Source organism: Colletes latitarsis, chromosome 10 (assembly GCF_051014445.1).
Source record: "Colletes latitarsis isolate SP2378_abdomen chromosome 10, iyColLati1, whole genome shotgun sequence".
In the NCBI taxonomy this organism is placed as follows: Eukaryota; Metazoa; Arthropoda; class Insecta; order Hymenoptera; family Colletidae; genus Colletes; species Colletes latitarsis.
The window spans coordinates 16,193,027-16,210,681 of NC_135143.1; the positions used below are offsets into that span (position 1 = coordinate 16,193,027).

The 17,655-nt window shown below is 40.0% G+C and overlaps 1 protein-coding gene across 1 annotated transcript in view; it reads left to right on the plus strand.

Moving 5' to 3' along the window:
* Positions 1 to 17,655, plus strand: part of LOC143346373 (uncharacterized) — a 107,745-nt gene that overhangs the window by 55,783 nt on the left and 34,307 nt on the right. The window contains exon 2 of the mRNA XM_076774419.1: positions 2,370 to 2,500. Coding sequence (XP_076630534.1) covers positions 2,370 to 2,500 — 131 coding nt within the window. The remainder of the gene's footprint in view (positions 1 to 2,369; positions 2,501 to 17,655) is intronic.

Consider the following 17,655-nt stretch of genomic DNA (forward strand, 5'->3'; position numbering starts at 1 on the left):
TTTTAAACTCTCTACTGGGTAGTATTCTAGAAGAAATTGAGCACGTGTTGCGGTGAAGTAAAGAAAGTATGTTTAAGTATAAGATAATTAATAAATATATTAAAGAAGGTACATGCTGGTAGTTTATTTACAATTTTATTCTGGTTTCAGAAATTTTTTTTTTATATCGAATAAACCCTGGAATAGGATTTTTTGTACAATATTTATTAAATAAAAAACTAAAAGCTTCCCGGCCGTAGAAATCAGTAACGAATTTTAAACCAAACGATAATAGTGAAAATAAAACAGCGGGGAAAAATTGCGACTAAAAGCGCGGATCGGACGTTAAAAATACATTCGATTCGACGTTTCGACCCCGAGTTTTGGGTCCCCAGCGGGGAATTACAATTTGCCAAAACATTCTGCATTCGTTCTTCCCCCTCCCCCTCCCCCCCCCCCCCCACTCCTGTTCGATGCAATAACATCGAGGACCAACAACGAAATCAGCCGCAGAGGTCGAGCCAAATCGCGCGAGGGCCGCTCGCGAATCGATTAATTCGAGAGCCGCTGGGACGTGAAAATTGATACGAGCCATAAAACTGTTAATCGTCGCTCGTAAATTCGGCCACGGCGAGCCTCGAAGTTTCGCAAGAAACCGCGACCGCGACACTCCTCCGTGGAATATCGTTTCTGGGCACGGAAACTCTCTTTCTGGACTTGTTTCGAACTCTCCAAACCCGAATCCCCCGAATATCGAGGCCGAAACGATGCAAAGTTTCGCGACTGTTCCCTCGAAATCCGCTTTGCGACGCGGTCGGATTGTTTTGCAGCCTTACATCGTGTTTCACCCGACGTGGGATAAGGCGAACTTCCGGTTCTATCGCGTTTAGGCGTTTGCGTCTCTACTGTGGAGGAAGGAAATTAACTGATCCATTTTTTAATCAAACAACGAACCATTATTTGTAATTTTAACCACGAAATCAATTGCGATGTAAATGAAAAATATTTCTCGAGTATATCTCTCGACGTCCCTATTTTTTAAGAACCTTTTCGTTTGAAGTTTGAAATCATGGAACGCGTTGAGTCTAAGTCAATTTTTCTTTTCAGAGGGTCCCTTTGATCGAGAGGACACTTTGCAATCGAAACTAATATTTATTAAGATTAGATTACGGTTCGGTGCATCGAGTACACAGGGGATAACACGACCTTATGCAATCAATCCTTTCATTAATTAATCTGACTGTCTATACATTATAAAAGCGTTACGACGGATAGAAAACCGTGCTCTAATGAAACTCGCGAATTTAACGCGATAATCAACGTATAAAATTGTTGCAGGTTTGAATCGTGATTTTCATTCGATAATGTTTAAATAATGTAAACAGAAGGCTATTACTAAAGAAGATTAATCCTTGGAAGCAATATACCATTTTCATTCATGCTCTTTCTAGCTAATTTTAAATAATTATACTGTTTTTATCAAATACTCAACGACATAGCTAATTCCAAATACATTATAATAGCTTTCGTTTCATCCACGAGATCTTTGATTTTATATCCAGCCTCGTCCGCTGGAATTCCTCGGAGCTTTTAAATTTAGTTTTAACTCCAGAAGGGTGGGTGGACGGCTGGCTAAAGGTCCGCGGGAGTTACTGGGAAGCTTTCTTCGAAAATTTCACGGTTCTTTGAGTCCCTCGGATCCTACAGGGGTATTTAACGTGTTCCATGGCAGTTGATCACCTCTGATTCGTACGGTTTCAACGAGTATCTTTGCCTTGATATTCCAGAGTTCAAAGCTCTTCGGCAAGCTGCTTGAAAAGTTCGCCAGCCCCTCGGCTTCAAAGCGGCACGCGTCTCTAATTTCTACTTTCGCAGGCAATTTTCCGCGGCACGCGTTCCCCGCCTGTTCAAAGTCGATACCAAAGAGTTTGTAATGCACTCGACTTATCGGGGCGTGATAAGTTTGAAATTTATTCCCCCCTCTTTTTTTTCACATTCATTTGGAAATATGTTTCTCGCCATCGTGAAACGAAGTTAACATTCGGACTATTTCAACATTATAAAAAAAGGTCGTAAATAACAATTTCCCCCGGAGATTCCCTTGAGAAGATTGAACAAATTTGTGCCCCGAATTTGAAATTTAAAACGTACGTAAGGGGCACAGTAGGAACGTCTTGAATAAAATACGAATTCGTTAGTCGCGAGAATTAAACAACGTATTTTAGCAAAATCGATTGCACTCGGATAATGTCCCTGGCGAGTCTTTATGCTCGGAATAAAGAGCAGGGCGGTCCGTTTTAGCGTAATAGGTATTTTATGCTCGAACCAGGGAATAAAATCCGGCTACTTTATCGCCTCTACATTCTTACACTGGTGTTACCGTGTTCCAGGTCTCGCACACGGCATCAGATGTTATGTGTGCGGACAGTACAACGAGGGGATCGGCAGCATCACGCCGTGCATCAATTACACCGCTCACATGCATCTGAAGGAGTGTCCACCCTCGGCCGAATGGTGCATCGTAAGTCGACTTAATTCTTTTAAACGTAGTGTTCACGATAAACAAAAAAATTCAAGGTCAAACTTTTTTTATTCACCCTACGCATTCTACGCGACGAGAGGATAAAAAGTTGTCAAGGAACCGTGTGTCGCAAACGAACCGCTTTGTCGCAATGGACAGTTAAAGTATGGGTCAATGGGATTACTGGGAGCCGCTAGTAGGCGTGGCAGGGGCGTGGGAAGCCTCTCAGCGGACGAATCGCGACGCGTTCGATGATAACCGCGTGCAGCCTCATTGGCTTGAACTTTGATAATGTTTTGCAAGAGAACGGTTCCTTTGAGAGATATGCTTCCTTTACAACTTTTAATCGTCTCCTCGAATAGAATACGCTGAGACAATAGGCAAATTTTACTTCAGATTTTAGCGAAAAATACCTTCGCTTTAAAAGCAAGGAGATCTGATACAGATTCTATCACATTTTTCATTGTAGCAATAATTATTCTAATTTAACAACTGAATTTTGTGAGCTAGAGTAGGACTGTTTAAACAATCGAATCATTGCATTCTTGACATTATTTTCTACTTGAATTTGTTCCTACGGTAAAAAGAACAGGGTACGGAAACTATTCGTGTTTTGAATCAGGAGGGAATCGTTCTGTTTTCGAGGAAATCTCGTGAACTCGTTTCTTTTCTCTCGTCGAGTGTTAAAGGTTGCCCGGCTCGATGCTCGGCGAACTGGAAGCGCGGGAAACCGTGATTTCGAATCGTGGAAAAATGGCGTCGTCGAGGCGCCAACGCCTGTTTGACACTCTTCCAAACACGCCTGTAACCATCGACATTATTTACCCCTGTCGACCGGACAGGATTCAGCGAACAGATTGGCCCCGACGCCTTCTGCAAGCTTGCACGTCGTGTTGGCTCTGGGAGGCGCGAATCGTTATTTATTTTCTCACCCGTTCATGTCGGAGACAACGAGATTTCGATTGAACCTTCTATCCTTCTAATTCGTTCGCATATACGATTTCAAAATTTTATTCACAATTTAAAAAAACTGTTTATATTTTAAATACGATTAGAAATAGATACGACATGTTTGGGAATCGCGTGGTACAATTTTCTAACGACTTCTATTTCGAAGCGAATTAATTTAATCTCCATGAACATCATAAAGCATTTGCATGGACAAGAGACGCGTAAAATCATCCGTACTGAATATTTATAGAGCCTCCTGACGACTTTGTTTTCTACGACAACGATAAAAATGTATATCGTTCCGTTCCTCTGGCTCTCCAGGGTTCTCTGAAATTCAGCTTCATCGTTTGGTGCGCGAATCTCGGCTCTCCTTTGGTAAAAAAAACGGTTCTTCGCGAACAAACATCGGTGTCGCGCTCTCAGTATTCTTTCTCGTTAGTCTGAAAGCTATTCCGCGCCATCGGGAGTTCCTTTCCACGTGCGATGACCCTAAAGACATTTCCAAACATTTATGACCTTTCGTTTCTCCATTTTCATTCAATTTTCATCCCCGCGACGCGAAACTCCATATTCTGACGAGCATTAATATATTCCAGAAAATATTTTTAAAATTTACATTCATTAATCAGCGTGTCAAAAAATAATTTCCAATAGAACGAGATCCGCGTCCCACTGATACCATTTTGGAACCGAGTCTACTTTTGAAAAAAAATATTACGTTCACGATACGAAAATATTTATTCTACCGTAATTAAAATTATCTTTCCCTTCATAAATTTTTTTCTCGTAATAATTTCATTTAGTAAAACTATACACGTGATCACCTAACCTCAAACGAAATGTTCCTGTGGAGGACCTACAAAAATAGAGGTTGAAACGTTGAAATATAATTATACAACGTGCCGTGAAAGTTCAAACACTACTTTCCTTTGAACAATTTTATAAATTATACTCGCGGGGCGACAAAGCATTTTTATGCTTCATTATGAATTCCACGCACGATGTTCTATTCAAAAGTCGCGCCATGTTTCTTGCTCGTAGTTGTGTGAACCCTGTCTTGGTTCCCTTATCCTAACGAATAAGTCACAGCAGTGGGGAAAAATTGAGCTACTATTAATTTTGATTAATATTCAAAGTGAACATTTTGTTTTTATGACACGAAAAAAAAATCCAGAAATAAAAAGTTATTTCCTTTTTGTATTTAATTTCAGTAGAGGAATTAAATATTATTGCAATTATATTAGTTCGTATATTTTATCTCAACGGACGGTTAAAAAATAGAAATAAAAATTACTGAAATTTAATATATCACATAATATGAGACTTGAATTACTTCGTATAATTTATACCGATGATTGGATTAAAAATAGCGGAGAGCAACGTTGCCGAATTCGTGGAATATTTTCTGGGGCATCCTGATAACCTTCCATCTTTAATAATTTCGAGAAATTAAATCGACACAGAAATTATTAGATTCGGACGGTTCGGGGTCTCCTTATTGACCGGACCAAGCAAACAGAGCCATGTATCTTGGCTTTCATTATACTAAAAGGCGATCGTGGATTATTTTTATGATTCGCAAAAGATGAGATACGAATATTCGCTGACTCTGTCATTTTTATAAGAACGTTTGCGGACCTTGTGACGTTACGTTTCCAGTGTCCAACATTGATTCCCGGCCAACTACTTTGTCGTTAGATTGCAGATGAATCCTTTATGAAACTTTCCACAACACTATTTCTTGCAACTATTTACTTCAAAGGAATTTATCAAGTGTCTATTATATCATTTCCGAATTTAACATTTTGACAATTTCGTACGCAGAAATTTATTCTATCCTGCTTCCGAGGTTGCAGGTAAGTTTTCATTTTAAATCTCAGCAGAGGAGTGTGCTAAAGGAATAACAATTAATTAAAGCCAGACGCGTCGTTAGTGTCGTAACTGTCGCAAAGGTGTAACAGTTACTGTTACTGCAAACTTGTACAGCTTTGGCAACTTTGTGTTTGCCTTTACGTACGCTGAACCATCGTCCACTCTCTGTTGAGACTGTAACAAACTTGTCCCTTTGACCCTTCGTCCAAAAAACTTTTAGAAATTTACACCTCATCGTTCGACGAACTGCGAACATCCTATAAACTTAATTAATAATTTAAATAAATAATGTGGTATTGAAGACCAATATTCCACAAATGAAAAATCTATTATTTAATCGTGTTACCAATATAAAAATAATTCTACGTTTATTATTTCCTTAATTTTTTATTCAGTCATTACAGGCTTTACGAATTTATTATAACGTATTTTGGTCGTCATTGGCGAATCATATAACTCATTTTTCGGTTGGAAAATTCCAGCAAAAACGGGACAAACATTTAAATGTAAATTATAATTAAACTACGTGAAATAAATTTCAATCCAATTTAAACGTCGGAAGAATATGTATTTGCGGAAGAATGAAATAAATTCCCTGGACCTGTCCAGTTATATTCCAAATTATGATAATATTAGCAAAAATAAATGTAATAGGATTCTTTCGAAATCAAATCGAAAACGTGGAATGAAATTTTTCTACAAAACGATTGCTAGGCTTAAGACAATATATAAACTGTACAGTAACTTATTTTTATTAACATCAAGCAAGAACGGGGAGTAATTTTTGCCCAAATATAGAGAAACGTTCGTAACGTTATTTCGAGAAAAATTAACAGGAGACTTAATTGCACCGTGCAATATTTGCAGCTGCCATTCTCGCGGTAAAAAAAAAAAACCGTCGGAAATGGAGACAGAGGGAAACTTGGGGAACGGCGACGATTAGACAAAATGAAATAATTGCAATTTCTGCTTTCACATGCTCCGGAGAAACGAAGTTCGCGGAAAGTTGTTCGCCGTTCCTGGCTTTTCCATTTTCTTCGGTGGTGTATTCCTGCGCTAGCCCGAGCAGAAGCTCGAAATCCCGCCATTTTCTCGACCTTAAATAATTACGCGTTCGTTTTCGCGGCCGGAAAAATGTCTGTTTCGCGGCAGGGAAGTTCCAGAACGAAGAAAAGAAGATCAAGAGGCGGAAAGAGCGCGAAAGTTCTACGGAAGCTCCCGGAATTCCGTTTTGCAATAACAGACGCCAGAAAATAGCAAGTCTTCGCCGTTCGTCCGACTTCGAATAATTGCATTCCGGGGTTCCGGGATCCTGGCAGAAAAATCCAACCCTTTCAGTTGCTGAGAGGATCTTCGACCATCTGAAAACTATCTAGTTTTCGCGATGGAACAAAATTGCTTCGGATTTGATTCGTTTCGTATTATCTAATAATATTTTTTTTCTCTGGAAACAAGGTGTAAAGATCAATTTTGCTGCATAACTAATATTTTTTGTGAATTATGAATTTAAAACATTCATATTTTTTCTGGTCGTCGAAGGGGGCTAAGAAGAAATCCTTTTCGATTCCTCTACAGGGTGTTCGGCCACCGTTGGGAAAAATTTTAATGGGAGATTCTAGAGGCCAAAATAAGACGAAAATAAAGAATACCAATTTGTTGATGGAGGCTTCGTTAAAAAGTTATTAACGTTTAAAGTTCCGACCGTACTGAATTTTTTTCTCGAAAATGCAAAGGATTTCGGGGGTATGTCTGTTGACCAAAAATGCTTGCAATTGACCCCCGGAACCGAAAATAATTTTTTTAGAATTATTTAAAAATTTTTTTTTTCATCGAAAAATTTAGGCACCACCCCCTGTCGATTTTTCTTAAAAATTCGTTTTTGATTTTTAATAAATTTGTTTGACGCCCTACAGAAAAGTTGTTTAATACTTTTTTGTAGGCACCCATGAGCTCTACTTCAGAAAAAAGTTTCATTGAAATATCTTCACAATTGTAGGAGTTATGGCTGTTTGAAAATTGGACCATTTTTATGGGGTTTTTCTCATTTTGCGAGGTCAGGGACCAACTTTTCGAATATTTTTGCCTTTTGTACATATTCTCCACCAAAATACGCGTAGTTTGCTTTTTTAAACATTAAAATCGTCCAATTCGTTCAGGAGTTATGATGTTTTAAAGATACGCTTGAAATTTCAGGGGAACATATCAATGTATGGTCAGACATTACATTTTCGGTAAGGAATTTTTTTCTCGAAAATGCGTAGGATTTCAGGAGTATATGTAATGACCAAAAATGATTGTAATCGACTCTTGCAACCGAAAATAATTTTTTCAGAATGATTTGAAATTTTTAATAACTTTTTAACGAAGTTTCAGCCAAGAAATTGATATTCTTGATTTTCGTCTTATTTTGGCCTCTAGAATCTCCCATTGAAATTTTTCTCAGGGTTGGCCGAACACCCTGTATATTCCTACTTCGTAATTTCGAGGAACGAGTCCAAGAATTTCCGTCGCCTGGGAAAACGTCCAAAATCGAAGTTCCCCGGGCGTGTAGGTATTCGAATAACGGCGAGATCACGGAGGATTCCTGAAGTTTACACCGATCGTCTTAATAAAACGGCTCAGCCAGCGGGATCGACCTAATCAACATCGCGATTGAGCCTCCTCCAGTATTTTCTCTTCCTTTTGTCGGGGCTAACTGGGTTGCCGTCTATTCAAGAAGCGAGCTTATCCCTTTCCTCGTTGGTTTTCTTCGATTCTCTCGATTTTCCGGCGCCCCTCGACGCTTTCCACGGACGAAGCTCGGTAAATCGAAATGGAATAATATTAGGGCGTTATAGAAAATGTTTCGCGTCTCGAAACCTTCCCTTAATGCGCGATATAACCTCGCGCATCCTGAATTCCGAGCACGGTGATCTATGGTCCGTTCTGGAAGCAACTGTATTCTTTCGCAATACCTTCCTATGCTAAAAATTCCAGGAAAATCGCGTCTCGATATTGGTGGACCACCTTGATGGTGAAATAGAGTGGAAAATAGTTCGAGTCACTGAGCGAATCGTTATTTTAACATTCTATAAATAAATATATGCGAGTATAATAATACTCTCATTCCATTTTAAGCTCTCTTTAGCAGAATAATTATAAATATTATATAAAGGAAAATACTATATTGATAAAATTATTTAACAGTTTCAGTTTTCTAATAATTCTTGGATTTGTTAACATACGAAATCGGTGCTTCATTGAGAAATAAATTTATCCGCGTTTCAAATGTACATAATGAATGATAAAGCATTCCAAAATTGATGTCTCGAGCATTCTTAGATGTATATATTTATATTTTAAAATAAGGAAAGTATTCTTTAACCGAGTCCCCGAATAATACATAATAATGTGAGAAATATGTCAGGTGGTGAATTATCTAGAAAATCGTTTGATAAATTAATCGAATAACATATTCTATGACGCCCACGCGTGATAGCTCGTCGAGAATTGAATCGGATATCGAAGTCAGCCGTTTCTCACGCTGTCGATCACTGTTTCGTTTGTAGAACGAACGGATGGCGAGCAACTTCGGGCTCGTTTAACATTCAGAACCCCAGGTGTCGATGGTCAACGAGCTGTCGGTCCTGATTGGAATTCATCTCCGAATTTCGTTCGCTATCCGTCATCGATGATGTTATCGATTAACCGCGGCAGTGATAAACGAGGGTTCCGTAAGAACAATCTCTGAACAAGCATTTCCCTAAACCCCCATTTCGACAATGTTCGATACAATTGTATAATATTTCAAAACCAATCATTTCGCGATTCATTATACGCAATCCTGTCCATTACGTAAATATCTACCATTACTAAATTCCTCAATCGTAGTTATTAATTTCCAAGTGCACTTTCAGAGTTTCTTCAAAGCTTTTAGAAAGAAAAATACGATACTTTTGGTTAGCCCTAAACTTCACAATCATGATTTGACAAATATAATCACAGATTATAGTACGTAGGAACTTGGGGATATGTCTATTCAACAAAAATAATTGCAATTGACCCCCGCAACGAAAAATAATTTTTTCGGAACGATTTGAAATTTTCTAATTTAATTTTTTAATAACTTTTTAACGAAGCCTCAATCAACAAATTGCTATTCTTGATTTTCGTCCTTTTTTGCCCTCTAGAATCTCCCATTTAAATTTTTCCCATAGGTGGCCGAACATCCTGTATACTCACGATACATCGGATGTCTGAAGACATCTACATCCTGGCTACATCATGTACAGTACCAAAAATATCGTCGTCGATCGTCGACCTCAGGTCTAAAATCTCCCATGGAAAAGGGTGAAGAACGACCTCAGTCCATTTCCATCTCGATCAGGCTACTCGGTGACCGTACTATCGGATCTCGCGATGTCGTTTACGCTTTCCGTGGTATCGATCGCGCCCATCCCTTCGCGAAGAACAATACCAATCGCGTACGGGGGTAGATTCGTGGTCTCGAAGTCCCGGTGCCCCCGTAATCAATACGTAATCAGATCGCGTAATCTGTTTATCGTCTTCCTGCACACGTCGACGGTCCGCATGGTTCGCGGCGTCAGTTCGATTCCGAGAGGTTAGATGGGGGTTTGCCTCAAAGGAGAAACGATCGTCATCAATTAAAGGGTCATCCGGCGGGTATTCCGTGGGTCTGGTAGCTCGTGCCTCTACGATTCCACGGCCAATTCCCTGTTCGCTGCCTACGGCGAAGTCGCATTCATCGCTGCGACTGCATTATTACGAGCATTGCGCCAGCCTACTAATGCAGTCACGGGTATCCCGACGCAGCCTTCAAATTAGTGCCAAGTGCATGCGTTAGACCAGGTATTAATTAACATTTTGCGTCGGTATCATCCTCCTGACGTGCATCCAGCCGAAGGATATCCCGTTGGGGCGGCGCGACCGTGTCGTTCCTCCAAATTAATCGGCCACTAACAATCAAACCTCTTCAAACCAACAGCTCAGACGATGTTCAATTTTTTCTACCTGCAAAATGCATCGTTTGTCTCGAGTACCTCGATTTTTGTTAGTAGCCAGAAACAGTGGAGGAAAAAATTAATTGCTGGCAAAGAATTTTTAATAAACTCTTTCAATTTATTGAAGAGACTTTCTATGGGCTTGGAAAAAGGGCGGCGTAACTGTCTTGTTGCTCGAAATTAATCGACTGGATCGTTCAGTAGCAATCAAACCTCTCCAAACCTCTCCAAAACCAACAACTCAGACGATTTTCTACAATTTTTCCTACTTTCATGATGCATCGAAAAATTGATTGCTGGCAAAAGATTTACCTAAATTCCTATGGGCTTGGAAGAACTTGTCCAGAAAATATTGCACGTTTCGAAACCTTCATTTACAACTCCGTACAACTATAACATCACACGTTCGAAGATGTTTGCGAGTTTGGAAAAATTATGTACATATAATTGGGGAGCCTTAAATACCTGTCAGGTCCTCAGAAACTTTGAAGGGTCTTACGTAAACAAGACACAAAAAGTTTAGATTAGAAAGTTCGTTAATTAGTCCGGAGTGCCTTGATAGCCCTGTCGATGGCAAAGGAAGCAAATTTCGCGTGTCCCGTAGAAATAAGTTTAGAGTATAAAAATAAATGTAGTTTTAGAGAGTTTGTGTTGATCGGAGGAATTCTAAAACTTTCTACTAAACCCCTGAGAAGAAAATTTCGAGTGCTTCGTAGCGTGCGTAGCAAGTTTCGAGTTAGAGTGTCTCTTAATTAGTTTATGTCTCGTTTTATTTTTCTCCCCGTTGACGGTCTCTCCAATCAGATTTATTCGTCGAATTAACACGACGAATTCATGGCCGCGAAGAAGTTTCAAAATTTAATTCGCGACAGCCGCGAGCACCAATTCCCAGCACAATCGTAGTTTCTGGCCAACAATGGCCACCGAATCGATCCCAATTTTCGCATCGGGACCTCCTCGAGCCGTGACCAACGGTGTCGCATAAATAATATTCCATATAATCGTAGTCGAAGTATTTCAAGAAGTATCGCCCATTATTCAACTAGAAAGAATGAAAATAAATTAAAGGTGTCGCGGACCGGTAATAATAAATCGCGGGCAACGGGACGACGCGATCCAAGACTCGAAAATTTATTATCCAGCCCGATGACGACTTTTTATTTTCCATTCAGTCTTTAATATCAACTGCTGCATTCTTCTATTTTACCCTTCGAAGAAATTATATATGTCAGGGATTAATTAACATTCGAAATAACGAGCGTTGCGATTCGAGGGGCTATTAAATTTCTCCGTAAAAATGCCTGCATGGAAATTGGTGCGATTCACCAATTAGGCGGGAGTTTAATATTCTCTGGAGGAAGTCCTGCAGTCTCTGGATAGTCGATAAGAAACTCGACGTCGATCGAACGAGGTCTTTATTGGTGACGATCGGCCAGCCGGTAGCCCGTTATCTCGGTATTCGAGCGTCTCCGGCGCGTTCGGAATCCGTGGAATGAATTACGCTCGTACCGGTAAATGGAATTCCGTGGATCGTTTCTTCTTTGGTCCTTGAAAGCAAACGATCCCCCTCGAATCTCCGTGTGCATCGAATTCGGTCTTAACGAACGTGCACGGAGCATTTAAACTCGATGAAAGAATCCTCAAGACGGTGAGAACGACGAAAAGTGAATACGAGAGCTGTCTGTTTTCAGGATTGAATTTCCAGGCGTGTAGATTTTTCTATTCTGATCGCTAATAAATTCTGTCTATCGAAAATGAAACATTCGCTATCGTCGATTATCTATTTTATAACCGTGTAAAAAAATAACTGTCGGCCATTGTTACGGAAAATTTCAGCTTGGACTGTTTGCTAGAGTTCGATTCGCATATAATTGAAAGCACGTGGTTCCACCGAATGTTAATTACTACAACTATAGCAGCATGGTACGTGGCGAACGGCAATTGAATTAAATGGAGAACGCGTTAATTAATTCAGAAGCTGTTTTCGGAAGCCAGTAAACGGTTTCGGGTTAAGTTAGAAGGTAGTTTCGAACGTGATAATACTACTTACTATGTTTTAATAACGTTCATTGGGTCTAGCTTTGCTCGAACAGGCGCAACAAGAACGTTCTAAGTTGCGCAAGTAGAATAGCACCGCTATGACCCGACCAGGGGAGCAACCACGTTTTTAGTCGGGCAAGTAGAATAGCATCGTTAATAGCTCGGCCAGTGAAGTAATCTCGATTTTGGTCGGACAAGTAGAAATGGACTGTGCGTAATCAGACATGCATAATACAATCGCGGACAGTCTGGTACTAAAACTGTTGTCCTGTCGACGCAATTTGCAACATTTTTAGGATGAACATAATTTTATAACGCATTAAATAATGAATTAGTTGGGAGTATAGCAAAATAATATTTTCTACTCTTGCACTCTATTTAATATAGTTTTATGACGTTGACTCGAGCCGTACTGGAAATTGACAATAAGAACAGCTTATTTACCACTGGTATTCAGTTGTTATCTATTCGTAACAGTGACACACATATTATTTAGTAGACCAACGCTGTTTCTTGGGGAGTAAGTAGAATAATTTTCTTTACTGTCGGGAGAGGTAGACTGAGATTGTTTTCTCCGTGACAAGTAGGTCGCTCTGACATGCATAATACATCATTACTGTTCAGTCTCGAGGAATGGGCATGTCACTGGCCAGAGTAGAACACGATCTCAACCCGTCGTATAAATCTTTCGATTCGACGAGCGTACAGTCGATGACAGTTAATTTCACTCATCAACTCATCAGATTTTACACTCCCAATGCCTTTAACGAAAATAAAATAAAACATCCATTGTTAAAATTCGGCGTAATCGACGGAAAGTTTCGAGCAAAAATCGACTCGTACTCGAGTCTAGAAAAATTTACGGAATTCTTTTCGAAACGTCGATCAGATTTCGGTGATATTTTCATCCTGACGGAGGAGGGGATCGTTGAACGAAAGCGGTTTACGTGACGGAGGTTCAAGTGGACCCTCGGCAACTCCTTAGCGGAAGCTTCTCGAGATTACGCTCCCGTCCAGGCGAACCGATGGTAACAGTGGTTAGAATAATAAATCGTCGAACGATCCAAGTACGTGGCGTGCATGCTCGATGCAACTCATTCGACGACTTTTCCCCCGGAAAAAAGAAACAACGGAAAGTTTCAGTGATTTCTGTCGAGGGAACCGAGAAAACAAGAGAATGTTTCGTTTGAAATTCTTTACGATATATCTGGGCTGACTCTTTGTCTTTTTTAGGTTCTGAAATTCAGTCGTTCTTTTGAATTAAAATTTTTAGATTCAAAGGATACAATTTTCAAGAGTTCAAAACAATTTCCACAACAAACGGTGCAATTTTTGCTGCCACTTGCGTTCTGAATCGAGCATTAATCGATGATTTCTAGTAAACAAGGAGAATCGACGATTTTTCGATCGGGCAAGAGTGACTTCGTGGCCCTCAAACGTATTTTAATACGCTTGTTGAAGTCTGTTCGAGGTTCCGCGCGAAACGTTTTACGGTCCGACTGATAATTGCCCTTTTCAGTGGGATTTTTTTTTTTTTTTTTATATCGCGGTTCGTTAAACTCGATTCAAACTGACGGCAACGAACCGGTCCTTTTGTGGCAACGATTCCGCGCGGCCACGATAATGGTAATAACGTAATAGAAACGACGGCTTCCGCTCGAATTCCGTCTGATTTCCGCCGTTTGCCAGTCCCAAGCCTTGTTTCGGCGCTAAGAAAGTTTCGAGCATTTATTTTATTAATTTCCAACGTTGCTTGATTTCTATCGTGCGAATGTTTCCGTGGCTTGAACGAGCTTGCTTTTTTTATTTATCGAGTAGTTCGAGGATGTAATAACGAACTTGGGATTTATTTGTTGTTGATTTTTTACTCAATTTATTTAACCCTTAAGTGGACTCTCAATCTCGAAATTATTTTATTTAATGTTGATTCTTACCAAATTGGTAAATGGAAATCAACTTTAAAGTATTTAAAAAATAATGAACTAATAGAAGATTACATAAATTTTCAAACAATAACATTGACATGACGGCCCCAATAATCCACTTAAGGGTTCATGTAACTACGTATATTATTAAAGTAAAATGGACAGTTCTGACTGAAGCAAATGTGAAATACGTTTTTATAACGAAGGTAAGGATAGTTTCCAAACGTAATTGAAATATTTGAGAACTCGATACCACATTCCTGCAATATTTTTGACAATAAAAATATATTGGGGCGCTGAATAAATTTTAATTTTAATTTTTAAAATACCAATGGAAAGGAAGGACCTTTCGAGGCGTCCTAAAATTCCGATTCGATTACGAGAAGCGATTTCCTTGCGCTAGCGGCTTCCCAGCGCCTCCGCGGTGAAGAAAAGCTTCCTCTCGCGTTAAAGCGATGAAAATTAGGGCCTCTGTGAATGATTCAAAACCGACGAACGGAGAAGATAGGCCGCGACTCTGACGAAAGCGAAAGGGTTGCTCCAGAATCCGCTATCAAGGGAATTTTTTATGCCCTCGCGACGGAAACTGTCGCGAAAGCGGATGAAATATTTAACAGAGCCAGTTGTTAGACCCAAGTATTTCGGGAAGGTCTCGTGCACTCTAACACGAACATAAAATACGAATGAAAATATTTCTCGTGAAAGATCTTAGCGAAAATCGTGGTGCAACATAAAATTTGTCAACGTAAAAATTTCTATTTTTGATTCTTTAAACTAAAATCCGAACGTTCTGAATTAAATTTAATTTTCTTAAAATGCCTCAGAGTTCCCATAAAGGTTGTTTGTATAAAAGAAATTTCGTATCACGAGGGGTTAATTGCTCGATTTCACGGAAGGATTTTGAGTTACGGAATCGATTCGGTTCCGGGGCGTAAATAAAATCGAATAATCGTAACGGTGTCGACGTTTTGAGTCCTCCGGATATTAAACTTTAATCCCTCGACTGGAATCTCTGGGAACCCGGCAAAAAATACGGGTGGGGGAGTGAGAAGGAGGGGGGAGGGGATGTTACTATTTATACGCGAAGGTACGAGACACACACGAGCCGCGTTTAATCAACGCGTCCGATTGCTTTCTTCGTCGATGCAGCTGCTGCGGTGCCACCGCACTGCATATCGATCCCTAAATCAAACTGGCTCGTTTCGCTGTTATTTGCAACGCGCGTCCGCGGCCATCGGCGACGGAACCGCGACAGAAATTGAGATGACTTATGGCCGCACCGCGACACGCGAAATAGAAAAGAAAACACGGTCAGAACTTTCCCCCCTGGAACAGCCACTGATCCTCGTTCTCCGCAACGACGCTTTTTGGATGTGCTCCGAGGACAAATAGAACCGACGAAAAAGGGGTGAAAAATATATACGACGTGAAATATCTCTCCACCCTTTCACTGTTTCGAATATCATTCGAATTTCTGCGGAATAAGACTGCGTCTGGTCAGACGAGCAAAATAAGATGATTAATTCATCGACAACTTTTAGAAATTCTTCTAATTTATTTTTCTCGTGCCTCGTCGTAATATTATTTTCTTAGAATTCAATTTCCCTGTTTCAAAATAATTATTCCCAAAATATTACGAAGCCACTAATACTAACGTTGAGTAATATCTTCTCGATTCGAAGCACACACGATTAGAAAAAGAATTTATAGTTCCTAATTTATTTTTTTCGTGTATCATATTTTCTTAGAATTCAATTTCCCTGTTTCAAAATAGTTATTCCTGAACAATGATAACAGTCAATAGAAGAGGTTACACGATACCGGGTACCAGGCAAATACGGTCTCGAGGAGCTGGACGCGTTGAAAGTTTAATCTCGCGTGTGTGGCCCCCGCAAGTTTTTGTTTCCAGTTCAATTTCGGAGCAAAACATCCCAAGTTCGTGATCCTCCAGATCAGATTTCCCGAGCGGAGCCTTCGAAACTTCTTCGATTCGTTTTCCGCCCGCAAGCATCGCGACAGGATTGCTTTTAATATTTACCGTTTCACGGGGCTGCGAAACAGTGTAATATTTAACGTCAAATTTGAACAATCCCGTTTCCCGCCACTTGGATCCTCCCCGGAGATTTCGATCCCGGCAACTAGTTTAAAGAACTCGGGTTCTCGCTGTGTTTTCGTCTCTGAAAAATTCACTCCCATTTCTTCGTGCTGTTTTTCCCCCAAGGAAACGATGCATCGAGGAAACCTTGCGTTACGCGATCCTCGACGGGTCGCTATCGATCGAGGGGGATCGAGAAACAACTCGCGAGATTCCCGTCACGTGACTTGAACGGTTTCCAAGATATTAGGGGCTAACTGTCTTACGAAATTGAACGAAACGAGTATAGTAATGATCGCATTCTGGGGTGTGATCTACAAGACGAGCCTCTGCCAGAATTTCGTTGATCGAAAAATATGCTGGAAGTCACCTTTAAATGGAAATATCTTATTAATGCAATTATTATTTCGATCTCAAGTTTAGTAGGCCCTAACTTGAAGTCTCATATTTGTCTAATCTTATATTCAATAAATTCTATTCAATATTCTGAACAAATGTATTTATTTTCTTTAGTAACATTTCACTAAAGAAGCAACTAAAAATTGATGCTCTTATTATATTGATTATATCGATCCCTCATTTTTCTTTTTGCAATGCAATCTTGCCGCAGTATAGACTTATTATTTCCTTTTCCCCCTTCTCTTCGTTTTATATCATTTTATTGTACTCTAACTATATCGATTTCAAGATCTGACCCAACACTCTTTCTTCTCCCTCTTCTTTCCTCGTTTTAATTCAGCGAGGACCTATTCATTATTATTAATATTGCGTCGTATCAACGTTCCCATTCGCGGCAAAGCTATTCGGATTTACGGACGCGAGTCTGTCATTCCAGGAACCCGGGAATGTTCAATTTGCACCGAACACGTGTTTCGGCGAAACAGAGATCCCCCTGACAGCAGAATTTGAGCATTAATCTCCCCCGGAATGGCAGTCTCCATTTATTACCCCCTTCAGAAAACGAGATAAGCGTTTCTTTTTCGCGGGAATTGCGCCGCCAAGGCAACGGAAGAAGCGAAAATTAGATGGCAGCCAATTAGTCAGGAGCGACACGGTGCATTCTGGCGATCGACGATTAACTGGATCGCGTTAAGTTTGTAATATCTTAGGTTAATCTCTTGTCGACGCACTTGAAGGCCATCAGGAGTCAGGGAACAATCGGGTATCGGTCGACGAACAAGGAGGATTATCTTGGTGATTAATTAGCTATGACGCAAATATCGATGATCGAGTCGCGATTGAAGCATTGTACACGCTACCATCAGTCTTAGA